This window comes from Apiospora kogelbergensis, assembly GCF_038363985.1.
Source record: "Apiospora kogelbergensis strain CBS 113332 chromosome Unknown utg000003l_segment0_segment0, whole genome shotgun sequence".
Classification (NCBI taxonomy): Eukaryota; Fungi; Ascomycota; class Sordariomycetes; order Amphisphaeriales; family Apiosporaceae; genus Apiospora; species Apiospora kogelbergensis.
This window is the reverse complement of record NW_027117420.1, coordinates 1,979,171-2,006,688: the sequence shown is the minus strand read 5'-3', so window position 1 is coordinate 2,006,688 and position 27,518 is coordinate 1,979,171. Positions and strand designations below refer to the sequence as shown.

The following is a 27,518-nucleotide window of genomic DNA, read 5'->3' as shown; positions in this document are numbered from 1 at the left end:
GAGAAACCTAGCCCCGTCATCTGTCTTCACGTCTTCTTGCCGCTCAGGTCTTGGCTGCATGCATTCTGTCTACATGTAATTATTTTATATTGTCATATCCTATGGCCAGGTCCCGCACACACCTATGGACTAGCTTTGCGTAACGAGTTATAGTGTTCACCGAGCCCGTATCCATGACGGTAATACGCCAACCATATCCTCTTGCGCTCGCCCTCGCCCTCGCCCTCGCCGCCTAGCGCCTCCTCGCCCGGGTCAATCGTCTCCGTCCGCTGCTCCTGCACCACTTTGATCTCGACCCCGTACGACCTCGCCAGCGCCATGAGCTCCAGCTGCCCGCCCCACTCCGCCGTATCCCGAATCTTGCTCACATAGGTCCCGAAATCATCCTCCATGAATGGCGCGAAGTCGTCCTCGTGCGCCCGCATATAGTCCGTGGCGCGCTTGCGTACCACCTGATACGGCAACTCCTTCTTCTCCTTCTCGCTTCCGATTTCTTGCGCAAGGGGGATCGAGTACTGTCCCAGCTGGTCGGCGACGGCGGAGAAGAGACAGTGCCCGTCGGGCTGTATTTCCTTTTCCGCCAGGCCGTGCGTCTTGAACTCTTTCAGCATGTACGTCTTCTCGATCTGGCGGTGGTCCGTCATGTGGGCGGCCTCCTCTTCGGCAGCGAGGGCGGCAGCTTCTTGCTCGGCGGCGCGGCGGGCCAGGCGATCCTTCTGTCGATTACGCTTCTTTCCCGGCTGTTGGCTCTGCTGTTCTGATTCAACGATGGGCGCCGATTCGGATATCGAGGTCTGTTGGAAATGCTCCGTCATGCCATTCGTTTCGTGGCTCGCCAGGTCACCTTCCTCACGTCCCTCTTGTTCCGTGTCGTCATTCGTCGTCGCGGCCTCCCCATTCAGCACGGCGAGTTCCTGCTGCTGCCGCTCCCTGAGTTGCTGTTCAAGCTGTGCGCACTCGTCGTTGACGCCCTTCCGCGTCTTCTTGGTCGCATTCTTCTTCTTGCTCGTGATGCGCGACTGCAGGTCCCGCTGCTCTTTGCGATGGCGCGCCTGGACGGTCTCCAAGCTCTCTCCTTTCTCTTCCATTCTCTTGGAGCAGGTGCCCGGGGAAAGGACCGCGGTTCAAAATGAGTGCAATGCAATAAGATATTCAATCCCGCGCTCTCTGGGGCGGAATTTGCTCCAACGTGGGCTTGCAGTCACGAGAGACAGAGGTTGGTCGATGGTGGGGTTATGCTTGCTGAGGCTTGCCGAGGCCGCATCTGCAGGCCCAAGGTCCACTAAAGAGGGGTTGAGAGATAGAGTCGGGCTACTTATTGGGCGCAGTCTTTCATCACAGTCCAGTGGTGTCCGAAGACGATGAAATAAGGTCTTGTGCAAGAAAATAGAATTAGAAGGCATGCCTCTCTCTTCTCCCAGATTCGAGTAGAGGCTTATATCTTATTGTTTGTTTGCTTGGTCCCGAGACCGATTCCTGTCCTCCTTTGCGTCTAGAAAAGCCGTCCTCCTTTGCTGGGTGCTAATGAGCCCCTTGCGACCCATAAATCCCCCATTGACTCCTGAATATACATTGGCCTGTGGTGAATCCCCAAAAAAGAAGTGAAAGTGGTTGCAACGACCACGAAATAACACAAGGAAATGCACAGTAGCCTAGGCGCAATCCATCTGCCACCTGATCCTTTTTCCAGCTCGAATAATCGTACAAGATTTGAAAACTATAAAGTACATTGCAAGAAAAGTAGAGGGCCGTGGGGCGGTGCTGAGGCTCGGTGGCTTGGGTAATGAGTGCGTCGCGGGGGGACGAATGGATGGGAGACCCTCACGCCTTGTGGGTGGTCGTGTCCTCGTTATCCAACCTTTCCCCCCTCAAAACTCCGAAAACTCCATGTTGGTTGGTAAAGACCAAGGGCGTAATGTTAAAGCCCAGTATAAAAAGATGTTCCGTGATGCCCTGAAAGGAGTGGTCGGCCACCAGGATGGGAAATAACGCGCTTGAGGGGTATCTTCATTTGCAATATCAACGCCGGAGGTGGTATTCCAATTACGCTTCTTCTTCAAGCATCACACCGCTCAAAAGCCCTTGAAGGGGTCATCTCGGAAGTAGTCTTCTTCCCCCTCGTACTACTTCCCGCGTACCAGTCGTCTGTGCCACGCGTGGTTCGGGAGTTATAGCTGTCTCGGTGACGGCTTCGACTTCTGCGTCGACGTATCTCCTTGCTACGCCTTCGGGCTTGGTACCGCATGCCGTTATCTTGCTCTTCAGGGTACCCCTGCACGCGGGGAAACGCTAGAGGACTTATAAAGGCCTCCATACGAACCGTTCCGATCGCCTCGAAGAAGTTATTTCCCGGCCGAGACGAGGCTTCCGAGGTCCGTACCGACCCATTGGTGCTCATGCCCCAGTTGGTGGTGTGGCCAGTGCTGGAACCGACGGCATAGTCCGACTCAGCCGTGCCCACACTGTTGCCAGCCGTGCTGTTGGTAGCCGTGTGGTAGCTGCCTGGGCCGCCTGCGGGTCCAGAAAAGCCACGGAACGACAAAGGGGGTGGGATGTGGCCACCCGTGTTGCTCCGCTTGCGACCATGCAGCACAACCTGGTTGGCACGCTCATGAACTCTCTCCGAGCTACGCTCGTGGTACCGAGGATGAAGGGCGGCTCTGCGACTTCCCTCGAAAGATCACGCGCATGGTTTAACATACTTAGAGCTTCAGGTTTGAATGTGAGCTCGTCTTCAGCTTGCTCGGAAGAGGCAGGCAAGGCTTCTGGCCTGGCCAGGGTCGGGTGCTTTCCCTTGGCAAGTCGGATGGAGTCTCGGATGGTCGCCTTCTTGGTTCTCGGCGCCGGGGCTTCAATGGCGGGAGCCGGTTTGAGTAATTTTTGAGGGGGGACGGGAGATAGAACCTCAGGGACAGCCTGGGAAGAATGTGCCAGGAAGGACAACGAAGTCAACCACAAGTAATGTCTTTCGGGCGTTGTAGCCGTAAACTTCAGGGCCCGCTGAGGCGTCAGGATCAGAATAGAGCGGTTAAATAGCTGGCTTACACCCTTGGGAGGTGGGTTGTCATCTTTGACGTCCAGGACCGATTGGATGCTCACTTTAAACTATTGTTAGTAATAATTAAATGGGATAGATGAATGATGTAGGGGACTCACATTTCCGACCAGACTTCCCCATCAGGGCGCTGCCTGAGGAAGGCTGCTTGCCGCTCCAGAGAATGGCTCTCTCATAAGGAGCCAACCACACCCATCGCTTGTGACGGTCGTTACTGGTCTCATCCGCCTTCGTATCGGCCATGCCGAACGACTTCCGGCGTCTGACATATTTGTACATCCACTCTCCGACCATTGTCTGTGCGATGGCGTCGACAACACCCGAGGATTGTGGGCCACTCGCAGCGGACCCGGGGTTGGTGTTATCCGTGTTGGCAGTGGTCGTCGACGGCTGAGACCGATGTCCTCTATACCGCCCACTCCCGTACCCTCGGTTCTTCTGGGGGGTGGTAATGTCGTTCTTCGGCAATGGAGGCAGACCTGGGCTCTCAGGCCCTTCTTCGGAAGGCGACATTGGTGGAGGTGGAGGCGAACTGCCCCGCCTTCTGTTCCTACTATTGCGCGGCATTGCTGCTGCGGACCGCGATTTACGGATACTGTTGGTTCGGGTCCTAGGCCCGCGTCGTGATTGGTAGCCCTCGCTCATATACGTCGGGCTACGCTGTTCATCGATGGGAACGCGGGAACTGAAAGGGGGCTGGCGTGAGCTTGCCCTAGTGGGTATAGGGAATGGAGGATCGTGATGCTCCCCAAGGCTTGGGCTTCTTGAGCGACCGTGAGTAGCAATGCCGCTCTGTATCATAGCAGACTTGCGCATAGCACCAGCTCGCGCAGAGGAGTTCATTGCCTTCTCGCCAGGCCGAGCTACTGAAGGCATCTTGCCAACGGTATCTCTGTCTTCGGCCAAGCTGTAGCTATTGTACGTCTCGGTTGTTCCGATGTGCTTCATTGTGCTCCTTCCATGCCTAGGAATTGATGGCATGGTGTCCATTGTAGAGGTTGTGGCCGCGGAACCTCGCGACTTGTGACGGCTGGATGGTGATTTTGGCTTGGGGGCCGACAGAGCTGTCCGGAACTCGCCATCGCTCAAGTCGCCGTCCAAGAGCTCATCCGCTTCGTCGGAGCTTGCACCATCAAACCCGGCAAACAGACTGCTGATACGATGTGGTCGCCGCATCGGGGCCTTTTTGGCTCGACAAGGGGCCATCGTCGTTGTTACCAGGGTAGGCGTCCTTGGTAATAGGCTCAACGGCGGATGGCGAAGCTGGAGGAGAAGATGGAGGTTCGTTGCTGAAGCTCCGCTTCGACGTCAGTCGTCGAGGGTTTCGAGGGGGCAAATTGCCAGGAACTGGGGTGAAGTTGCTTCCATCGTTTCCATTTGAAACCGCAGTAGGCGCACTTGGTGAAGTCGGCCGCGACGAGATAGCTGAGGGGTGTAGATGGGGCGGTAATCGGTCCAAGCGCTTGTCCACGCGAATCTCATCCGTCTGGACGGCGGTGGAGGTGGTCGGTCTAGTTTGAATCAGAGACACCTGGCAACCAAAATCCTTTACATATTGTGGCAAACGGTGCTCTTTCGGCGTCTGCGGTCGACTTGTCGGGGGTGTACACTGATACTGGGGATCAGAAGAGGGAGCGTGTCGGGCTGTTTAGCAGTAGGTTCCTGGTCTTGCTGCTTGTCTGTTTGTGTAGCTGCAGTCGACATGGGAGCTCGCATAACAGGGAAGTTTTCATCTTGCTGTAGCTTAGGAGTTGTTGGGGGGCTGAGAGGAGCCTCGACTGTTTGTGATGCTGAAGACACCATCGACTTCGAAACGGGTGGAAGTTCGAAAGGAGCCGGCTTGTGGATGTGTACGCGCTTCCTCCGCTGGTTGGCCTCGATCTCTGTATCGCCACGCAATGGACTGTCGACTTCCGCAGGTTTCTCGATCTTGATGACCGGCTCCGGGGTTGCTGGTTTGACTGGTACGATCTTCGGCGAAGGAGGCGGGGAGAATTGCACACCCGTTTCTTTGTACTCAGGCTTCGGTGGAGGGGGTGTTTCGTCGTCTTCACGAATGCCACCCTCGAGTCTATCGAGAACACTCTGGTTGATGAACATTCTGCCTCGGGCCACGCTGCCGGGTCGCATTTGACTCTCACTGCTCATGTTGCGTCGGTGAGCTTTCTGCATAGACATTACACTGTCCCGGCTGAGTTGGCGATTGTGATGATTCGACAGAACGCTTTCCCGACCAAGGATGCTTTCCCGCCCAAGAACACTTTCCCGGCCATCCCCATCTGTCTGGTAATCATCGGAGTCGAAGTTGAGTTCATCCGCGAGACTGTGGCCAGGAGCGGGGGTGGGAACCGTCGAATACCGGATGCTGTTCGTTAAGCTATTCGTTCTTACACTGGCGGCATCGTTGTCCTTGACAGCTTCCTCTCCATCAGTTTCAGCCCTGGTCTGGTTATTTTGATGAGCATCTTGGAGGTTGGCAACCTCGCCAAGTACAGTCTGCAACCGGGTGTCGGCGATATGCAGTCTCCTCTCATATTTGCGTTTCTCCTCCTCCCAGTCATTCCTCTCGTTGGCCCACGAATCATGCACTCTTTGGGAATCCTCCTCTTGAGTGCGAATCTTCTTCTGTGCTGTTTCCAGGCGTTTCTTGGTGTCGGTGATGGCGTCAACGGCCTCGTCCCGTTCTCTGGCGAGCTCGCCCAGTGCAGACGACGTTCCGCCTTCGAGGAGAGCCAATTGGCGCTTGAGGGATCTGTTTTCTTTCAATACGACGAGTTGAGAGGCCTGCTCGGCCTCTTTCTCTTGTGTTGTCGAATGCAAGGATACTTCGAGCCTCTCGATGATTTTCAGCTTGTCTTCTTGGTCCCTCCGCAGATTCAAGATCTCAGACACAAGGTTAGCATGCAGAGTGGGAGTGAACCGACGCGGGTCGAGTATGCTCATCGGTTCATCCGACGACGTGATCTTGGAAGATCGTTTGACACTCTTCTCGGACGGCATGGGTGGAGGTGATGAGCTAGTTCCTGGAGGCGTGACCGAGCGACGTGAGCGTCTCGACGCACGTGATGATTTCCGCGATGGTGTCTGGTATGGTGTGTCCGAAGGTGTGGGCAGTGAGGCAGCAATGGGACTGCTCACCACCTCGTCGTCAGTCTCCCATACGGCCATGATCACTCCTTGTGAAAATGACTTGGTGTCACTCAGCTAGAGTATGATCAAAAAGCCTCCTGAGCACCCGAGCGCATAGGGGACGAAGCAAGCATATAACCTGCCCAACCGCGATGCCTATGACACGAGGAATGACTTGTCTCTTCTCAGCGAATGATCCGAGCACGTCACAATATTGAATCGTTATGCTCCTTTCCCCTGTAGTAGTCGGTGGGGTTCTGCTAAAACCGTTGATACATGCACTGCCCCCTGGCCTATAGTACTACTGTACCCCGTATTAGCATTAATGCGTCTCAGTAGCCGTATCGGCACCCGGATATCCCACGAAACACCCAGGGGCCAATTTTTAGGGTTGCCAACAGCATTGAAAGGGGAAGTCGGGATTTTGGAAATGGAATAATATGTCTGGTGATCACTTACATGGAGGCCACTCCAGGCAGTGCCCATGTAAGTGCCAAGTACTGCCAACTATAGCGGCACAGTCCATATGCAGCGTCCCGCTAACCCCAGGAAAAATCTCAAGTATGTGAGAGACTTACGGTTTCTTTTGGGGCTGACAACTGTTGTTGCTCGTGGCTCTTTCCAGAATTGTGGGTTTGAAGTTGCGTTTTCTGGTGCAGCTGTTTGGTTGGCGCGGGCCAGTTTAAGAGCGTGTGTCCAGGCTTTGGTAGTTAAGCGTTTCCAGGTAACGATTAACGATTAGCTCCAGCTTCTGCTGACAAGAACAATACGGCCCAAAGGCAATGACGTGTGGGGTCGTATAGATATAGGGATGGGTTCCAATCGTATTTGGGCGAGGCTGAGAATAATGTCGGCGCTTGGTCTGCTACAGCGCTCTGGTCAGTCATCTCGCCTGAAAGTCCGAGCAGCAGATCGATTTGGTGCCAAAACGGATTAAAGAGTTGAGACAACTCAGGCACCTCAGTTACCCATCTAAGACCTACGTTTCGCGGTGTGCTTTGCCAGCCTCTTCAACAACGAGTGGGGAGACGTAGAGGCAGGCGCCTTTGCGATTGGGATCCCACGCAACAATCCAATTCGAAGTGAATCAACTCAACGTTGTTAGGGTCAAGCGAGTTGGGGTTGAGCAGGTGCGGGCGGCTTTGGTGTATAGGTGGGTGTTCGGAGGTGCCTGGCCCAGCGAAGGGTTGCGCAAAGGGTGTTTCACCCACGACGAAACAAGTCGGCAGTCGAGGAGCAGTCGTACATGGCACAGCACCCAAGGGCCGAGAAGACTTGCGCAGGCACGGTTGAGAAGAGCTTCAGTGACAGAGCTCGGCCTGTGAGACGTAGAGAAAAGAAGAAGACGATAGAAGCCGTGGGGTGAGCTCCTTCAAGCAAGCAAGGGAGGAACCTAAGACGGCAGAGTGCGCGCTAGTTGTAATGATATTATCCACTTCCTTTGCCCACTCCGATGGACAACGGCCCAGACCCAAGTGGCAAGTAGTATTTTCGACGAAAGAAGGATACATATACGTATATTGTATGCAGCTTCATCCCATACGTACATCAAGCGTGATAAGCCTGTACTCCAGGTGATCTGAGACGCACAGAACCAGATGCCCACGGGTGCTGGTGCTCTCCAAGGTGCTAGCAGTCGATCCTAGCGATGATGGGCTCTCGGTTGAAATGCCGGGGTGGACAAGGACTTGGATACCAGGTTCATGTGCAGGTCACCACTGGCCATTGCAGTATGCAGCATGCATGCATGCAGGATACCAAAAGAAACAGTAGCGTGGCCCGCGGGTGTGCCGCGACGAGATCAGAGCGCGGAGTTCGCTTGCGATTGATGAATTGATTGCGACGGAAAGCGGGCAACGAGAAAAGAGTTTGAGTCGGGCAGTAAGAGAGGACTTGTTCTTGCCTAGGTAGGTACATTTCTTTAAATTGTCGCTATATTAAGGTCTCGCGGGCACGTATGTACAGGAAACCTGGTATGCAACTCTGCTCCTTTCCTGCGTCAATCAATCAATCAACCAATCAATCATACATTGCATTAATAGCATCTGCAACGAATTGCATGCCGCAAAGGCTGCAAGATTTTTGAGACCATGGCTTCCTTCGATGAAATGAAAGTCCCCATGGCGCTGCAACGTCGTGTCTCTAAGCTCTGAGTCTCCGAATTTCCCAACGAGTCCTGCCCAATTCGGGCCTGGTCGCCCTACCAGCTTGGAAGTAGAAGAGCCAAGTGCTAAGGTTCTGCGAAGGCTAAGGAACCGTCAGGGGTAAGGAAGGTGGAAGGTGTTCCCAGCGCGGCGGATAGTAAGCAAGCGCCAACACCCTATGCCAGGGTTTCACTAATAGGACCCTGGAATTAACAGGTGATTGTGGGAAGAAAGGAGACGACAAGGCTCCGTTCGTTCTCGTCTCAACGGACTCTACCGTTCTCCGTACATAGAGACGAGAGGACCACAACCTACATTCTACCCCATGACTGCGGCAGGATATGTAGGCCCGTTCTGCAAAGTCGAGTCTGCGACAAGCAACCACAGCCAATTGATGCCTTCCACTAGCCACGACCAACCAAATGCTGTTGGAAAGAGGAGGATGCGCGTGTGATATGTGTGCAGCGTGTTGTTTTCTCTCGTTCGGCCGCGCCGCAGCGTCACAATTCCCTTGTGATGTTCCATAGGCTAGCGTTCTGAGGAATCACCTCGCCTGCTCGCCTGCTCGCCTGTTCGCCTCCTCCCAACGGCTAAGCCCAATGCGAGTGAGGCTTTTCAGGTGACGTCGAATAGGATTCCGGGTCCATTACAGAGGGTAATTTCATGAGCGCTGATCGTATTGGCTCGAATGAGGAGAGGCACACAGGCCACCCCCCGGCCCTCCAGCAGAACTCCAGGGCAATCAAGGCTCCACTGCTCTGCTTGCCATTTTGAGTAAGTACCCCTGCAACATCTTGCATTCGCACGAACTTCCATCCAATACATACATACATACCTTGATACATATACATATGTGTATGTACATATGCGGAGTGGTACATCGTCACTCAATGTACTTCGCATTGAAGACTTCGAATAGGCCTAGCCAGCTGCCAGCCTAGATGCACAGGATCAAAGCACAAGCACGTAGCTGAGATATGCAGTGGCTACGAGAATGAAATCGAACTGATCAGATTCTGGCACGAACACTTTTCTACGTATCCATCGACCACAACATTGAAGATGCTGGTATAAAAGATGCAGACACTAAATTAGGATTGTGCGGGATGGCTAGATGGTCAACCTCAAACGAACCGGAGGAATAACTGGCGTCTCGTCGAAATTAGCAAGTGCCAGCGGCGTGCATTAGTCACACTTCCACGGCGTGGGATGGCTGTCCTTGGGCTTTGATGCATCCAACCTTTTACAGCCGGTCAGCTTTTTAGGGAAGAATTGCCCACGATAAACAGCGATGCACGTGTGTGTTCCTAATCTAGGCCCGGGATATATCCTATCAATCGATGTGCGGCGCGGCTCAATTGTCCCCGGATCTTAAGATAGATCGTTATGATGTCCAACGACCACATCAGGGACGCCACAGGCTGACGGCGTCCGTGAATTGAAGGAGAACTACCACTTCAGTGTTATTTTGAAATGCTGGTTGTGGCCATGTAAGGAAATCCTTGCAAATCTGGGCTCGTTGCTACTGCTGTTCAGGCTGTACATATGTATGCATTCTACTCGTTGCAGAACTACCAAGACATCAAATTGGCCGACCCCACGTGCCGACGGGAAGCTCTCGAGTCATTTGTCAATGTTGGGATATATCTTATATGTATGTACATACATACGTATAACACAAATCCACACCACTACGGCACCCCAGTCGACGGCCCACTGTGACAGCCCGCGATGACCTTGCAGCTTTGCAGGGCATCGGCTGCAAGCATCGAGTTGGCAGGTCTAAAAAGAAATCAAAGCAATAAGGTTAGCTCTCGTCGGTGGGTCGCGCCCGAGACTGAACTTGATCATCAAGTGAAATGGAGTTCAATCAATCGAATGTCGTCCCATCAGGCCAAATCTACGTGCTTAATCAATCAGAACCTTCCACCGCCAAGGTTCGGTACGCGGGAAACTCCTCTCAGTGGTTGGTGTTCACCATCGCCGAGCCTCTTTTATTCGGCCACCAATCCCGCCAGCAAATCATATCGCCATGCCGGCTTTGTGGCTTTTCGTATAGTCAGCGGCATGCGTGTGCCCTGGCTCATGAACCCCGGTCCGCTATCAAATCGCAATTCGCGTTTCGTGGTATGCCAACGGACCAATGCCCCTTTTCGACAACGATAGGTTGTGACGGATTGGGGCCTTGTCACAATTTCGGGCCTTGTGCATCGCAACCAGCTCTACACGTAATAAGGTAACTAACCATGTGGCTCAAACTTCCAAGCATCGGCCTTCTACGCTGTACTCTCCCACCAATCTCAAGCGTACCCGTCCCTCCGTCGACATCAGGGTCGTCAGCCTCCGCACTCTCATGGTTCTAAACCCGACTCCGCGAGAAAGCCCCCTGTGATGAGTACTGTAGTTGAGAAAATGCAAACCACAAGAGGGTGGATGAGATGAAAGAAATGCCGAAGACCGCCGACACTAACACCAAGACATCAATACCCATTCTCGGCAAAGGAAATAACGCCTGGGGTTCCTCGGTCCAATACCACCTGGCACCCTTGCAGGGCCAAAGTCTGTGTGCATGGATGGATCATCGTCCCAGGTTGCGCAGGTGGCACTATCAGCGCGACAGCGCGAAAACCGTTGGGCTGTGATGGGAAAGCGCGAGACGTTGCCATCGGGATCAGTCCGTCCCAAGATTCGACGTCACCTGGATTTCTAAGCTCCTCTGCTGGACTCCGCCCGCGCGCGTATGTATGCATGTATGTCCTGCTTCTTCTTCTTCTTCTTCTTCTTCTAGGTATTCGCCGTCTGACCGTCGTGAGATTCTTCTGCGACTTTGGTTCTTTCCCGCGTCCATCCCACTTTACCCCAGAAGGACACGGCCACTCACGAGAGCCGAAACATGCAAGCAATCAAGCAAGCCTGCACCACCCTGGTGGTTCCTGGTTGGCTTACCAGACTTGGGATCAGGTCGAGTGGCGGCAACCTCACCCGCTTCCCCGCTCGCAATTAACTGCTACATAATCAGAGGTGCCAGGTGCTATTATGTATGTACTAATAAGAGCTGCAACCAAATCACATCCAAAACCCCCATCTTGCAGATTGGCAGATTGACCAACGAGATCCACCTGGAGAGCAAACCAGATCAGTCAAGCCTCATTGGCTGGTTTTGTTTGCTCCCGCCCGAGCCATTTCGGCGACTGTGAAACCTTTGGTGTTCCCAAAAGAGACCGGTAAAAGGAATCCAGACCACTTGGACGATGTTTTGTGGCTGGCTCGGCCTACTTGGGACAGCTCCCAGCTCCAGCTGGCTGCTGCTTTACGGACTAAATCAATACCAAACAACACCAGTTGAAGAACCATCGACACACTATCCAACCGTGCCGCGGCGGCCCGTAGGTCCTAGGTCTCCTTCCTAGCTATCTCGACTGGGCCGCCACTTGGTTGCTCCGATTTCCAGTTTTTCCCGTGCCGCGATGGTCTCTTTACGATGGTGCCGAGGTTTCGTCCAAAGAAGCTATCCCTTGTGTAACCACGATCCGACTTGGAGTCGAACACGGTCGAGACGTGATTGAATCAAATCAATGTCCAACACAAACCTGGAGCTCTATCGCTCTTTGCCCAATGCGGCGGATGGAGCACTTCCGATTCGTCAAACTACGCTGGAACCACAACTACCTACGCACATGTACTGAGGTCAGGCAGAGAGATTAACTGCTTTGGACCCGTTCGTTCCTTGCTGTTTTTGTTTCTTCCTTTTTTTTTCTTTTGCGCTTCCTAAGCGATACTGTGTATATGACTAATATAGTTCACACATACACCTGCCTACTGCTACTAGTATAATACACTAGAAGGCATGTAGCAGAGCACGGCTAACGTCGTCCGTGTATGTGTTCATATGTCCGGGCCGTCCCTAAACGAGACACGAGTAGTAAGAAAAGAAAGCAGGTAAGGCATATGAAAAGAAAGAAAGCAGGTAAGGCATATGAAAAGAGAAGGCCTGACTGCCTGACTATCTCTTACATAAATAAGCACATATCTCTCATGCAAATTGTGTTCTGACTGCATATGTACGTTTGATAGTTGTTACAAGAACGTGCAATTGAATAACAAGCATGTAACTAATTATATGACCCAGCATAACTGCGCCCAGTCTAATACACCTGTATGCTGGAAATTGCCTAGCTTGGGGATGTGGTTGCGATGCGCCAGCCTGGTTTACAGTTCTGCTAATACGTAAAGTAATGAGGGTGTCATTAAACGGGCTCGCGTGCAATCTTTGGCCAGAACCGGTCCTAGTAAAGATAGAGAGAGGAGCCGTGTAGATCAATCAGGTTCAGCTTCGGCCTCGGTTCAGGGCATCCAACCAAGACTAAGACAACGACGCAGCACACAAACACAAGCAAGGTGTCCGAAACACCAGCCCGCGCTTCGTTGAATATGCTAAATACAACCCGTTGGAATTTATGTCCCCTCCCTTGCATGATCCCGTGTTCGTGTGTCCATCCTTTTCCCTCCTCTCGTCCAGGTCCCCTTTTCCAAGGATGCTTGCTTATGTAAATCCACCCTCATTAATCTCGATATAAGGATCATGCTACTCCGTACGCTGTTGGTTGTTGCTGTGGGTTGCTTACCAGCTCTCTGGGACCGCCACCACGCAATGTAGGCAGCAAGCCTGATATACACGTACGCCTCGCAAATCCATGCGAATTTTGACCGGGGCCAGGGGGCCAATTGGCCTGCCTCATACGAAAAAGGTCAAGGCAAGGGGGCGCCAAGCTAGAATATGCATACGACGGTGGTTTTGAAGAGCAAACTTGTTCTTTGCCCACTTGATAATTCCGAGTCCCATGAGATGACATTACGCAAACCGCGTAATCCCTAGATCCCCAACATAGCTGAACTACATAGAAGAAGAGAACAAACCAGCAGCTTGCAGTTGGCTGGGTTTCCGACTTCCTCCCGTGTCTCCCCGTTCGTTCCCCTCGCGCTTAGGCAAGACTGAGACGACGGTTCAGTGTGACGATACATGAGGATTTATAGTAGATAGAGAAGATAGGGGCTGGAATCATCTGATCTAATTCTAACGATCCAATCGCGGAGAATAGGGAAACAAACGATTCCTGTTTACTTCTCGGTCTCGAAGTGTGTGTGTTTTTCCCTATCCTACTTAAATGGACAGACAAGAGGCTCGCATAGTCCGGGAAAGGGAGCTTACGCACTACGCGAGGTTCGACCGAGGCGAAGACTCTTGACTCTCTACTCCCGCGTTGCGTGTCTGGCGCGCAAGGGGACTAGGGGCCAGCGTACCTGAGAATCACGAAATAATCGGTCAATGCCCTTGTGCTTCAGTTCTCTGATCACTTGGCCCAGCCCTGTGCTTCTCTCTTTCTCTCTCTCTCTCTCTCTACCCCTTCTTGATCAGTTCTCAGATTAGGTTCTCTCTCTTCATTTCTGGCAATTAGGAAGCGACCCTTGGACCCAAAGATAGAACGAGACAGGTCAGATAAATACCTTAATATTTGCGTATGTGTGGTGAATGTGTCAGATTTGGGGGGATCAACATCTCATATGGGATGAAATGACACCCTGAATGAATCGGGCTCATCCGTTAAGAAAATTTGACTGGCGAGTTCCTTCTGACTAGCTAGCTTGCATCAGAAAACTTCCGAGTCAAGCGTGATTCACGTTGCAGTACCACGGGCTCAGATGGCTTTCTAACACCCAAAGGGGAAGGTCCGGAATAAATTACAACGTCCGACCACTGTAAGGCAGAAGACTGACTCTGTGGATGAATTGGATAAACCGAATGCGATAGAGTATCAAACAGTCCGAGCCGTGCGGCCACAGTTGGTAATAAATAGAGAAGGCCAGCTTTCGGCTCATATGCGGTGAAACGTTGTCTCGGTCGATACAGTACATAATTATCACCACCGTTTCTTGACGTAAGGAGGGATGACCCCTGCAACTCGACAATTCCAAAATTCAGTATTGGTGTTGCTGCTGCTGCTTGCACAGCCTCGAAATAGCTTGGATTGGCAAGAGTACCATTATGGTATGATATGTCGCGTGTCCCCTAAGCAGCTGCTGTTGCAAATCGGACGCCGTAACCCAGGGATGATTCAAGTCAGAGACAGCAGGGAGCTCGTAAGAGAACTTTTGGCCATGGGCAACTCAATAGGCTGGTAAAGCACGCTGTGAGTACTAATGCGATAGTATGAGCCATCTAGCATGTGATATGGCAGTGACTTTGCATCGTAAATGGAAACTGGGGTATTGTTACTGCCAATTCATAGGCTGTCTCGAATGCTACAAAATGCATCCGGGCATCTATACACGAGACATCATTGACATTGACTTTCTCAGCACGACAGGATATTTATCCAAGCTTTCGTACCATTGAATGACACTTCCAACCTTGGTGATAGTAAGCAGCTGGCTTAACAGTTTACCTAGGGGAACGGAGGAGTGGAAAAAAGGGAGAGGAAACTTTGCATACCAAAAATGCCCAGCTGCCGATAAACGTAGCGAGCGTAGACGCATATTCCACAGCATCCGCCTGATCGCCTCTGATCGCGAAGCCCAGAGCGCCACAAGAGGTAAAGCCAAGAGCTCCGATGAGGTTCCAGACGCCAATGTGCCAGCCCAGCACCCGCGGTGCCGGCGTGTACCAGTTGGGCTGAACCTCGAGCATGAACAGCCAGCTGGACACGATGAAACCCGCACCGCCCACGACCTGTGGCAGCCAGAAGAGGCCGTTGGCCGCCGGCGTCGAGAGGGTGTTGAGGATGGGCGGAACGCCGGTGAAGCCGGAGATCCAGAACACCGTGGCGCCGCAGAACTGGGAGAGGCATGCCAGGAAGCCGATCTCGCGGAAGTAGTGCGTCGTCAGTTCGTGCCATGTGGGCCACCACTGCCACGCCCTCTTGCCCCTTTTATCGCGTCCGTCGCCACCATCACTTTCATCGAGTATGGGATCGGAAGGAGATAGAAACGACCGCTTCCTGCCGTGGTGGTGCACACAACGACTCGGGCATGCACGTAGGCGGAGCCTGTCGCCGTCGCCGCCATCTACGGAGGTGCGAGTGACGGTAGTAGCCGCCTCTTCGAGGGCCCAGCCGAAGCAGTCGGTCCGGTTCTCGTTGACGGCCTCGAGCATCAGCAGGACCGAGCCGAACACAAAGACGGTGGCGCCAATGAGGGCCGTAATCCCACCACCCAGGGTCGTCTCGCCGCCGAATGTGGAGGCTGGGTCCTGCAGAGGCAGCCAGACGAAAGAGCCGTTGATGACCCATACGACAGATCCTAGCGGGTTTGTTGAGTTAAAGTTATAGAGCAGGCAGTCCCCATTCACTGTCAGGGAGCCGAAGAGGAGGTCGAGAGAATGGAGTGAGAGAGATCGAGGGAGATAGGAGCTACGGCAATGGAACCCCCCCTGAAGTAGACGAACTTACCAATCGTGAATATGATGGCCACGTCGTACGAGACGTCCCATATCGGATACCTTACCGCCATTCTCCAGATCCCCTGCAAGATTTGCCTTGGAGCGTTTGTGGCAGTTGGCAACTCCACCCCTGCCGCCGTCGCGGGATCAGAAGGTACGCGGACAGCCAGACCGTGTCGTCCCTTACGATTGTTGCGTGTTTGCCAAACATGGTAGACGATACCCGTTAATGGCTTCCCAGTAGCAGTAGCAGCAACACCAGTGGTCTCAGCATTGACATGGTCCGGAGTTGAGGACAGACTACTTCTTCTTCCATCTTCCATAGAAGGACGACTACCATGATGAGGGGGCGACGGGGACGGTAAACATCTGAATTGCTGATCCCACTGGCATCCACGAAACCCACCGTGGGATTGAGGAACGAGACTGGCCCTTTAAGGTAGAGAGCACGGGATGGCCAACGACTGAGCTTTCGCGTTCCCGGCGGAGCGTGAGGCGACATGATGGATAAACTTCTTGGATGTGGCCATCAACGTACTCCGGCTGGCGATCGTGTGTTTTGACGCAACAACCTCCTGGCACCATGTCCTGGACAGCCGCATTCACCCGATTGGACGGCTTTATCGTGGCTGTCTATCCGGCCGTAATCTCTACGTAATCAGTTCCCTACAGCGTACTAGGAAACATAAAGAGCTGCCCCTTGAACGATTTCAGCGTGCCCAGAAACCCGTAGCAAAATCTCATCTTTTCCTCTCGTATGCCGCATGTCGGTATTGGCTTTTTCTACCCCGACTTTCGTTTCTAAAATATATCGTACCCAAAACATGGTAGCCTCCTTTGATTTGGAACCAATCAAGAGCCTGCGTTAACAACGCTACTCGAGTGCACGTCTTTCATGGTACCCTTCCAGGCCTTCCGGCGGCTTCGGCTTAGATATCGTACTTGCCCAAGATTCAAGTGCACCTCACCAAACAAGCGATGAATACAGCTCGGTGATTTGTAACACACGCAGACCCAGAGCTAATGCAAATGGCGAGTCTGACTTGAATGTTGAATCATAAGTTGCAGAATATTCTGCATGCCAAGATAGGGGCAAGTAACGCCCATTTCCAGTCTGACCAGGTGGCTGGAGTCCACCGAACAAGCCAAAGTCGATGCTACTCCTGCGATATCTCGACATGCCCATGCCCACAGAGAAACGTTGCATGTTTATTAAAAGTACTTTGCGTCTGCACTTATTCGGCCCATTGTCATGCAAGCAGGTGGGGGTGATGACATCGATACATAGTTCCCAAGCTGTTGGGCGGGCGACCGAAACCCCAACTCGGCATTCACACTAGACTGGGAGGGCAGGCCTGCAAGTGAGCTCATTGCCGAAAGGTAAACCCCGCCTGGAACCCCCATGAGCGAATACATACATACATACATACACCCATCATCAGCCAACCATTCCGCTAGTTGTGCCAGCAGACAAAGCCCCTCCCCCCGGCTCGGTCAACGGATCTGGAAAAGATAACAGAAGATACGGTCATGTCACCATCAGAGCTTGGGAACGTTCATGCATTGCTCTTCGACGTGTTTGGCACAGTTGTGGACTGGCGCTCTACTGTCGTGGCCGAGTTGACGAGCCGAGGTAGAGAGAAGTCCAACTCTCCAGCGTCCGATTCGCTGACGCCAGCACTACGGTCTCGTCTCACGGAACTCACCGACGCGGACTGGGCGACATTTGCACAGCAATGGCGGGCGAGCTACGGCAAGTTTACCAAGGGGTTCGTACCTGGCGAGACGGCATGGAAAGACATCGATACCCACCACTACGATAGCCTGCTCGAGCTGCTCGGAGATTGGGGGCTGGCCGGGGCCTTCCGCGACGAGGAAGTCAGGTCGCTCAGCCTTGTCTGGCACCACCTGAAGCCGTGGGCGGATTCAGCAGCAGGCCTGGAGAGACTGGGGACGCGCTATACCACTTCGACGCTTTCGAATGGCAACCAGCAGCTGCTCCGGGACCTGAACGAGCACGGACAGCTCGGCTTCCACCGCCTGATCTCCTCGGCCGACTTCAAGGCCTACAAGCCCAACCCTAAAACCTACCTCGGCGCGGTCGAGGCGCTGGGCCGAAGGCCGGGGGAGTGCGCCATGGTGGCAGCGCATCTCGGCGATCTCGAGGCGGCTAGGGCGTGCGGGCTCAGGACCGTTTATGTAGAGCGGCCTCGTGAGGAGGACTGGGCCGCTCAGCCCGAGCTGATCGAGGACGCCCGCACCTGGGTCGACGTGTGGGTGTCCAGCGACCAGGATGGGTTCGTAGAGGTTGCAAGCCGGCTCGGGATCTCCGGGGCGGGAGATAGATAGTAACAAGATGATGAAATTCCCGTATCGAGATCATAAGTCCGGGTTTGCTTGCTGCTGCTGCTGCTGCTGCTGCTTTCGAAGGGTGATGGTGGCGGCGGGTTGGATGTTACATGGTTGGTAGTGGTGGTGTGATGCAAATACATCGAGAGTCGGTGAAGAAGGGGTGTAGTGGTCAGCCTTAGCCAAGGATTTCTCACGCACCAACGTTCCACGTGCGATTAGCCGGTTACACAGATAACCGGAGGTAAAATCGAGTGAGACAATCTGGAGTCATATGCGTGTGTACGTCGACGCGTGCCGAACCTAGCGTACCCGGGGCTCCACGGGGCGGGTGTCTGCCTTATCCCATAATGGAGCGAGTCCAGGTCCACGTGGGTGCATTGCCGTATCTACACATCATGGGGAACGTTGCCGGTTTTCTGTTCGCCAAGAGGTACGACTTTCCAAGTTCTTAGGCTTGCTAGACCCGATTGAGGCTCATTATACAGCATTTTCTCGTAGTTGAATCGACAGAAACAATGATGATAATAGCCTAAAGACAGCTTGCTGACGGGCGGTAAGCTGCATGAAATGCCAAAGAAAAACCTGGCCCGGCTAGGAATTGTGTTGATGTATGTCAGCGGGTTTATTTCTCGGCCACCAGCAAGCAACTCGCCAGTTCGGCAAAAATATCGTAGGATGGCAGGCATTGTGGGCGTGTGTGTATCACAACCCAGGTGCTTTTCTCAGTGTCGAATGCAAGTCTTCCCTTGCGAGGCGGTCAACAAGCGCAGCAGAATAGAAGGAGGCTCTCATGTATCTGAAGCACTGGAGCGTACCAATGAGGGGAAAATACAGAGAGGCAAAGGCAGGCTCGGCCTGTGAGCCGATGGCAAACATGAAGGGCCTTTTCGACCACTAGACGGGCCTTGTCGTTGCACGACTAGTCTCGGTGGCGGCGACGGCCCTGGGCGCGCTCACGGCCACAAGACACCTAGTTCATCACATCGCTCACGCTGGGGCTCGTGCATGCCAACATGGATTGGTGGAGGTGACGACTGGTCAAACACTATACAAGAACCTTATTTGAGTTTCTCGCTCCCGGACACCTACTAGTCGAGGGCTGTGCCGCGGTGGGCTCTCTATACTTCCTTTGACTGCCCAGTCCAGTACAACCCCTCCTGAATCTGTTGGATAACGCAGGCAACGTTGTGTTAGGCCCAGGCCAGAGCCGGAGTGAGCGTGGTGTGGGAGACTAGGAGCTGATGCGAACATGGTCCTTTGTTGGCTTGGGACGCAGGCTTGCCGCAGCCATCGGATCAAGACCAGCAATATTGTCTTTGCAAAGGTGTTATGCGAGAGGCGGTCCCGACAGCTTGGATCGTCTGATATATCTCGTTTCGTTTAAGCACGTGAGTATGCAAGGTTAGCAGGAAGGGACAGGATGCAACTGCTAGGGCAGCAAGGTCCATCTACTAACATCTCTCGACAACTTCTTCTGCAAAGTACCTACACGTGTCCCCTCCTCTGGCCCTGGGTGCGATGGATCGTATAGAAGCAAACAATCTCGCTATCGCTGGAAACAAAGCACAATATACCGTCAGACGTACTGTGCTCGTATGGTGTGGTGTTAGGCCGAGTATTAGTGGCACGGAGGACCACAAGTCATGATCGGTCATCCACGAGGGCTGGTGGGGAGCGCTTCTTTTCTCCGACCCCCGACCTTGTCCAGGAGGACGATTTGGGATCACACTCACTACCGGCCTAGCTTCCGGTATCCATCTGTTGTTTGATTTTCTCTTCCTCTGCGTTCCCAAGGCAGACCTCGGCCGGATCGGAAGCGATAGATTACGTATGGCACACATACGGTCGGTAATTTACATGGCTACCTGGCCTTTGTCAATTTGCAACGCATGTCTTCCATGGTAGCTCATGGAGCTGCATGGAGCTCGCTCTTCCAGCCCGTTAGAAACGGGTGCCTTCCTTGGCTGGGCGTTTAGGTTAGTAGTAATGCTTGTGTCCACCCAATCGAGCGTCGACGCAGGCTGTTTGCTATTCCTTCGCACACGCCGCAAGCGAGATGTGATGGCCTTCTCACTGGGTGCTTCGAGGTTGCGCCTGGCCCTATCATGGACAACCCCTCAGCCCGACGCGGTTTTGGTTTTCTTGCTGCCCACTCGGCCTGGGGAAGAGGGAGGGTTATATGTATCTGTGGCCGCCGTCGGTGTTGGGTGTGATGCGGGGTTGCAGATACACGTCCGTACTCCGTATAGCGTAGAGGTACTGCTGCTGAAGCATGTGCAATGCCGGGTTGTCGATCACAAGCAGTTGGCAGTCACCAGCCGCGCGGTGCGGTGCTGCGCGTTGGTTTTCTTTCCCCAATATCGTCTTTTCCTGCATCCTGCAAACGCAAACCCGTCCATACTCGGGTCGGGGGTCGTTGGCGACATGCGCGGGGAAGGAAAAGCAACAAGAGCCATCCTGTGATACGTAATATTCTAGGACAGTTTTGGATCCTGTGCAACCTCTCTCCTTGTCCTGGTCCGTGGTGCTAGGCGGTAGCTCCTTTAGACCCCTTTTCCTCAGTGGTATTGTTCCGAGTACCGTAATTACTTGTGGCCTCTGTAGCATGCACATGCACATGCACACCCACTGACCCGACAACAAGAATCGCTGTTTGTCCACAAAAACCGCAAATGGGATGCAGACCCATCTTGGGTTTGATTGCTTTTCATCGCTTCATTCCGTGGAAGACGAGGGATGTGTATGTATAGTACATCATAGGTCATAGGTGTGGTGAACAGCGTGGCTGGTTGGTGGGCATCTCCTGTGCGTTCGTTTGGTAACCGTCGAAAGCTTGAAGATATCTAGAACGTGCCTCTCTGTACGGTCTGAAGACATCACAAGCAACCGCATGCGCAATAGGACCTATGTATGTATCCTGTGCCCGTCCTTCGGCCTATGGCCCTTCGCTACACACAGACCTCCAACGGTCAACTCAAAGCTCCGTGCGGTTCCCAGCCACGCCCTTCTGGTCACCCATCTTCTTCCGAAGCATCGCGCATTGGACAAAGGGTAAGAGACAGCAGGCAGAAGGCGGAAGGGAGAATAGAGGTGGCACCACGCACGGAAAAGCAAGCCAATAAGGTTTCGGGGGTCGTCAGCCATACGGCATAACGGAGCATCTGTCCGTCTCGCGCTCCCTGAGTGAGACCTGTCGCAACGCAACCCAGCACAACACAGCGCGACACAACACCGCACACAGAGCACATCACAACATAGCAAACATGGGCCAGGGCCTTGCCTTTCGACCTTCTGTCGCCTCTCCATGCGCATACGCACACGCACACGCACACGCACACGAATACAAACTATTGATATACTTGCCTGGTAGTCTTGCGAGAGAGAGAGAGAGAGAGCGAGCAAGAAACGGCCACCGACCCAGCCAGCCTATTCAGCCTCTTTTTACCCCACCAAGGGCTGGGCTGGACTGGACTGGGTGGGTGATGAAGAAAGAGAAAACGGTGTGCCGGGGACGGGAGAGCTAGGCCTTCTAGCTCTCGTGGTAGGCTGCTGTTGCTGCTGCTACTTGCTGCGATATCTTTCTTGCGTCACCCTCACTACCAGAGCTGGCTGGCTGCCTTGCCAAACCGCCGAGCCGAGTCTGATTGCTTCTTTCAATGGTCCAATGGTCTGAGGTTCGGTCTCTGGCCCCCAGAACCAGTTGAGCCACAACCCTCCCCCCAAAAGCAACCCCGGCACTTTTCCCTCCTCCACCTGGTTCGCAGCAACTTGCTTGCTTGCTTCTAATCCTTGTCCTTTGACATTGACTTGAGCACAGGAAACATTTTTTTTAATTTTTTTTACCCTTCTGCTTGATCCTTGGCCAACCCATGGCTCGGTGCCTCTTTTCACAAGAGAAGAACTCATTTACCTCCTAGCCGCGCCCGCTGTACTCCAATGCCCATCGGCAATTTTCAGAGCCTACCTAAGCTCGATCCACAAACAATCCATTGCTAGTTGGCTTCGTGGGTAGTCGGAGTCTGTCCGCACTAGTATCGTGATCGGGCTGGCGGTTGAAAGCTGCATGCAGATGTAAATAGTATTTATTTTCATATAGGTAGGCTCAAGCGTGTCGATGATGTAGGGAGTACATTGGACATTGGACATTGGACCTTGGACATACAGACAGAGGTAAGCATATGATTTGTTCTTGTTCCCTTGCACCACCTACCTTAATTCTCTCTTGGTTCTCTGGGCCGTCATCATTTAATCCATGTCGGTCCAATTCAAGAGGACAGAAGAAGAAAAACAAGTAGGTAGGTGACATAGACCTAGTACTGCTATCTCCCCTCTGTACATGACGGGAACCCTGCACTGCACTTCGCTATCTTACAGAAGAACCGGTCCCTTATTACATTAGATACCGGACCTTTGATATATATGTACATTCATACTATGACTAGGCCTGGGTTTCTCCTAAAAAAAACCGTCCAAGCTCAGACCCTCTCTTCTCTCCTTCTCCCACTTACATTGGCTTCTCCACACGCAAGCTCGAGTCTCTATCCCTTCCAGAGAGTCCTGCCTCTCTTTTCTCCCACCCACGAACCGGACCCCTCTGATTCCTGCTTGCTACTACTGCTGCCGCTTTATCTTATTAGCCCAGCCCAGTCCCATCCACACAGCCCAAGCAGTTCCCCAGTCTGTCTTCGTTGTTGTTATTAACTCTTTCCGTCGAGCTTGACTGAGAGCTGTGCTGCTATCATCTGTTTGCTACTGCTTGCTACTGCTCCTGCTGCTGCTGCTGCTACTGCTGCTGCTACCACTTACTGCTACCACTACTTACTACTTATTTACTACTACTACTGCTGCTGCTGCTGTTGCATGCCATAGTAACAAACCACCGACCACTACTGCTACACTGCTACACTGCTACACTGCATCAACAAAAACCCATCCCTGAACCAGACAAGCAACAAAACTCTCGTGGTTCTTGTTATCTTCTCTGCAGTGCGCGCGCCCGCTCCGCTCCCTCCTTTCCCTCTCCCTCACTCTTCACGCAACGCTCCCCCTCCATTTCCCACCTCGTTACGCAAGCATCCCAAGTGATTCGTCCCGATTGAACTTCTGGATAGCCGGGATTGCCTACCAAAATCCCAAGCGGCCTCCGCATTTTCTCACAGATCGCGACCGAACCCGACAGATCCAAGTGCACACTGCCTTAGAACCGCCTGCCCTTCTACCAATCCAATCATCCGTCTGCTGTCGATCGAATTTGTCCGTCGGCTGGTCGGTCAGTCGGTCCCAATCCGGACCCTACTATACGTTCGCTTGCCTTTCAGTCGCTCCAACCTTTTGAAAGTTGCTTGGATCCAACATTGGTTTCGCGGCCGTCTCCGACCCCTCTTTTTGGACAGACACTGCAAACTACACCCCAAAGCCCACCCTTCGTCTGCCACCTGTCTCGTCTCCTCCTATCCCAGGACACGAAGTAATTGACGGCCTGGTCGAGCCTTTGGACGATAACGATCATCCACTATGGCGGGAAAGATGGTACTGTACAAGTTGGTGGTGCTGGGTGATGGTGGTGTTGGAAAGACAGCTTTGACGATTCAACTATGTTTACAACATTTCGTCGAGACCGTATGTGGCCCTTCGTCCCCTCGCCCCCCCCGTGCCCAATTGCGCAGCGTCGGCAAGAGACTAACCTGTCACTTGAATGTAGTACGACCCCACGATCGAAGACTCGTACAGAAAGCAAGTAGTTATAGATGGCCAAGCGTGCATGCTTGAAGTGCTCGACACGGCCGGCCAAGAAGAGTACACGGCACTGCGAGATCAGTGGATCCGGGACGGCGAAGGCTTCGTGCTGGTCTATAGTATATCGTCACGATCGTCCTTCTCGCGCATCAAGAGATTTCATCACCAGATCCAGCGGGTCAAGGAATCCGTCAACGCATCGCCCACGTACCCCGGGTCCCCGATATCCAACGTGGCCCCCAACGCCAACGTCCCCATCATGCTCGTCGGCAACAAGAGCGACCGCGTGACGGAACGTGAGGTATCCACACAAGAGGGACATGCTCTCGCACGCGAACTAGGCTGCGAATTCGTCGAGGCATCGGCTAAGAACTGCATCAACGTTGAGAAGGCCTTCTATGACGTAGTGAGGATACTCCGTCGCCAGCGACAAGCAGCTGCGCGGCCATCGCAACAAGACCGCCGCAACCCGGCGCCGAACGGCGGGTCGCAAACGCGCTCCAACACCAAAGGGAAAAGCAAGCGTAATTGTGTCATATTATAGACTGCTTTGGCTACCCACATTGCTCACGGGATCAGAGACGCGCGGGCTCTGGAGGAGCATCTTCAGGCGACAAGCCGGTCACCTACGCTCTCCGAGGTTTCGTACCGAGCCGGGATGTGCGGAGGTCCAAGACGGTCGGTGTCACTGCGCCCAAGGTGTGGTGTACATCCACGGCACTGGTTTCGGTCGAGGCCCTGTTCATACTACACACACACACACACTTCATACATTCATCTTTCACCACAGCACCATATCAGAGAAATTCACATCCAGCTTCCGGTCTGGCGAACGGCGTACGATCAAAAAAGAGGCATCTACGGGCGCATGGTTCTTTCAGTTTTTCTCCCCTTCCAACACTAGCCGTAAGGATGAGCAAAGGCAGTCGGGAGTCATCACGGGATGCGGCAGGAAAGCCTGGTGGAGAGAGGACTGGTGATATCCTGGGATATAGTTTGGCGTCGGGGAGGGGGCGAGCTTCGCGACTTGGGATCAGAACGTCGTGTCTGAACCGTCTTGTTTTACGGCATGTTTGTGAGACGTCCGGTCTTAGTACCTGCCTGCATTGCATCTTGGATACCTGTGCCATTGTCGAGCACTGCAGGCCTAATGGGGATATGGTCCCCCTCCCAGATACCTGTTGCGTTCACACGCGTTTACAACCAATGGGCCGAGCCAACACATGCTCAATTGAATTCAAATTGCTGGGCAAAAGCCTTCTTGTTTCTCATCCTTACCACATCGGAACTAGTGACTAACTGCCCATGAGGAAGTGTAGCCTTGGTGATACCACGGCTCGGTGAAGCTGATCGGCATGCGACGTTATCCGTGTAGGCGACATGAGCAAGTAGCTGGAGTCGTGTCGTCTATTCTATCTTGGACTAGTCGGAAATTGAGTGCCTGGCCCTGCGGCCCTTTCCCTATCAATCAACCCCACAGTCACAGCTTTATTATAAAACAGACGGCTCAGTACGAAACAGGCGCAGCTCCCTCGTCCAGAGAGATCGTCGTCCCCCCCCATGCAGCCAAGTTGCGCCCCGTGCAGCGCGTGGTTTGGGATTTCTGGGTTCCAGGGCCATTATGATCTGCCCTTTCCCCGTGCAGACGTCACGCCTACATATTATGGGCTTGGCCAGATGGATGAGCAACAAACAACTGTTCTGTATATGTAAGTATGGATGTAGGGCAGCAGGCAACGAGGGCCAAGTTGCCAAGCTTGACGATACCTTGCCTAGAAGCCTCATCTTAGGGCTGGGCTGCTGCCAGCATACCATACTAACACGTTACTTGCAATGCTAAACAGTCGAGCGATCCGCCTCACCCCCATCCCCATCGCCCATTGGCCCCAACAGAGCAGTCATTCGAATTCATGCCTCGTTGCCATTAGTGCTGCCCATTCAACCCGGGCTCGTCCACTAGGCTAGTGTGCAGGGCAGGTTTGACTCGGCCGCAAAGCAGATGGCCCCTTGCCCCTTGTCACGGAGGGGGGAGCAGGAGCAAGGAGGAGAAAGAAGGCCATGAACCCATCTTCAATGTTAGTAATTTTGATACTATGATAGTAACTAGGACATGGACATGGGGTCGCTAGACGATTGCTTTGGCACTCGAGCTTTTGCTTGTGGAGCCCCCCATTGGGCAGCAATCTTGCTATTTTCTCTCCCTCTCTCTCTCCGTGAAAGACGGAAAAGATCTGCCTTGGGCCTTAAGCCTTACGATGGAATCCATGTGTATGCATACGTAAGCTGGACAGAAGTGTGTACATACTAGACATAGTAATAGTCGTTGCCTGCCCGCTGTGAAGGCCGTGTTACCCCTCCAGTAGTGAGTGACACTTTGCCAACCTGTATGAAGATAGCATGTCGCCGTTCCTCGTCTGAGATTCGGATTCATTCGATTCTAGTTATACTATGGTGCATATACTGGGGTTTGGCAGACTGTCCACTAGCGTCAGGTGTTGTGTCAGATAGACACATATAAGTAGGGCCCCTCATGGCCCGCACCCGGGCTATTTACCGTAGCATGCCGATAACTCCGATCCATCCCTTGAACTTGGCTGCATGTGCAACGACAAGCAAAAAGAAGACGAAGGAGCAGAGGAGGAGTGCGAGGAAGAGGAGGGAGAAGAAAAGGATTCCGGGGACATTTCCGTTCACCACCCACCCAGTCGGTACTCTCTCACCACTCTTTCTTCGGGTTTCCTCGTCCCAACTGATGTCATAGCCAGGTTCGAATGTGAAGTCTCGTTTCCCATAGGAGGCTGGCACTCTAGGTAGATGTGTACATAGACGTATCACGTCCCGAAAGGGAGCCACGACCCAAAACCACAGCTTGCCGATACTTGGTACTCATATAGGATATTTAATTTCGACATCGAGTGTCTGAGGCCCAGTCTGAGGCCCAGTCTGCAGTCTGAGGTGTGCTCGGTGAAGGTGGTCGGTCAAGGGCCGGCAAGGTGAATCGAGTCAAATCAACCAATAATTAGAAAAAAAGGTCGAATCCATTTCACCACCCCTGCGTGCCCACGTTCAACCCACCAGCAGCTTTCAGTCAATACTCCGGCTCCCCACCCGGAAGCCCACGACCCCTGGACCCGGTGGCTATCGTTACATTCGAGAACCAGCGAACCCTCTTTCTCTTCGTTCTTCCGTCTTTTCGCTCCCAGTCCCAGGGCGCATTCATCAATATACTACTGCATGCATGTAGGTGAGAAAGAACCAAAAACAGTAGCCGCCGTCGTGGTTGGACGACGACAACCAACCAACGGCCGAATTCGCGAGCATTAGCGCCAAGCAACCAGCAGCCAACAGCCGCGGCCCTCGCTTAATTGTCTTGGCTTCAACATGGGCTGCGTTGCATGGATTGTGACGCAAGGGACTTTTGTTCATGGTTTTTTCAATCCTCGCTTGCTTTTCGTGACGAATCTACCAGCACTACAAGTCGGCCGACACATGGCAAAAACGTGGCCGGCCTGACCTAAAGCCTGGCGCTGGCTCTACCTTAACCCTATTGCTACCAGAAGTTACGGAGTAGAGGATGCCAAGATGGGGGAGTTGATCTCCTCGAAGCGTGGTAAAGGCTGTAGCCGGGCGAAACCTCCCCACGGCGACAGAAACATGGTAGATAGAC

At 53.3% G+C, this 27,518-nt stretch overlaps 5 protein-coding genes across 5 annotated transcripts; 2 read left to right on the top strand and 3 right to left on the bottom strand.

Moving 5' to 3' along the window:
- Positions 1-122: 122 nt before the first annotated feature.
- Positions 123-1,088, bottom strand: PG998_005400 (otu domain-containing protein 6b protein; the record flags this gene model as incomplete). Its single annotated transcript, XM_066872218.1, has 1 exon — positions 123-1,088. The coding sequence occupies one exon, from the start codon at positions 1,086-1,088 to the stop codon at positions 123-125; it is 966 nt and encodes a 321-aa protein (XP_066732315.1).
- A 968-nt stretch (positions 1,089-2,056) lies between these two features.
- Positions 2,057-6,223, bottom strand: PG998_005399 (uncharacterized protein; the record flags this gene model as incomplete). Its single annotated transcript, XM_066872217.1, has 5 exons — positions 2,057-2,658; positions 2,703-3,098; positions 3,157-4,178; positions 4,216-4,566; positions 4,608-6,223. The coding sequence occupies 5 exons, from the start codon at positions 6,221-6,223 to the stop codon at positions 2,057-2,059; spliced, it is 3,987 nt and encodes a 1,328-aa protein (XP_066732314.1).
- An 8,426-nt stretch (positions 6,224-14,649) lies between these two features.
- On the bottom strand, positions 14,650-16,265 carry PG998_005398 (uncharacterized protein; the record flags this gene model as incomplete). Its single annotated transcript, XM_066872216.1, has 4 exons — positions 14,650-14,736; positions 14,819-15,624; positions 15,774-16,079; positions 16,151-16,265. 4 exons carry the CDS (start codon positions 16,263-16,265, stop codon positions 14,650-14,652), a joined length of 1,314 nt encoding a protein of 437 aa, XP_066732313.1.
- Positions 16,266-17,293: 1,028 nt separating this feature from the next.
- Positions 17,294-18,112, top strand: PG998_005397 (HAD-like domain-containing protein; the record flags this gene model as incomplete). The annotated part of the gene is made up of 1 exon (XM_066872215.1): positions 17,294-18,112. One exon carries the CDS (start codon positions 17,294-17,296, stop codon positions 18,110-18,112), a length of 819 nt encoding a protein of 272 aa, XP_066732312.1.
- A 5,517-nt stretch (positions 18,113-23,629) lies between these two features.
- PG998_005396 (Ras GTPase ras2) lies at positions 23,630-24,395 on the top strand (the record flags this gene model as incomplete). The annotated part of the gene is made up of 2 exons (XM_066872214.1): positions 23,630-23,734; positions 23,817-24,395. 2 exons carry the CDS (start codon positions 23,630-23,632, stop codon positions 24,393-24,395), a joined length of 684 nt encoding a protein of 227 aa, XP_066732311.1.
- Between the last annotated feature and the right edge of the window lie 3,123 nt (positions 24,396-27,518).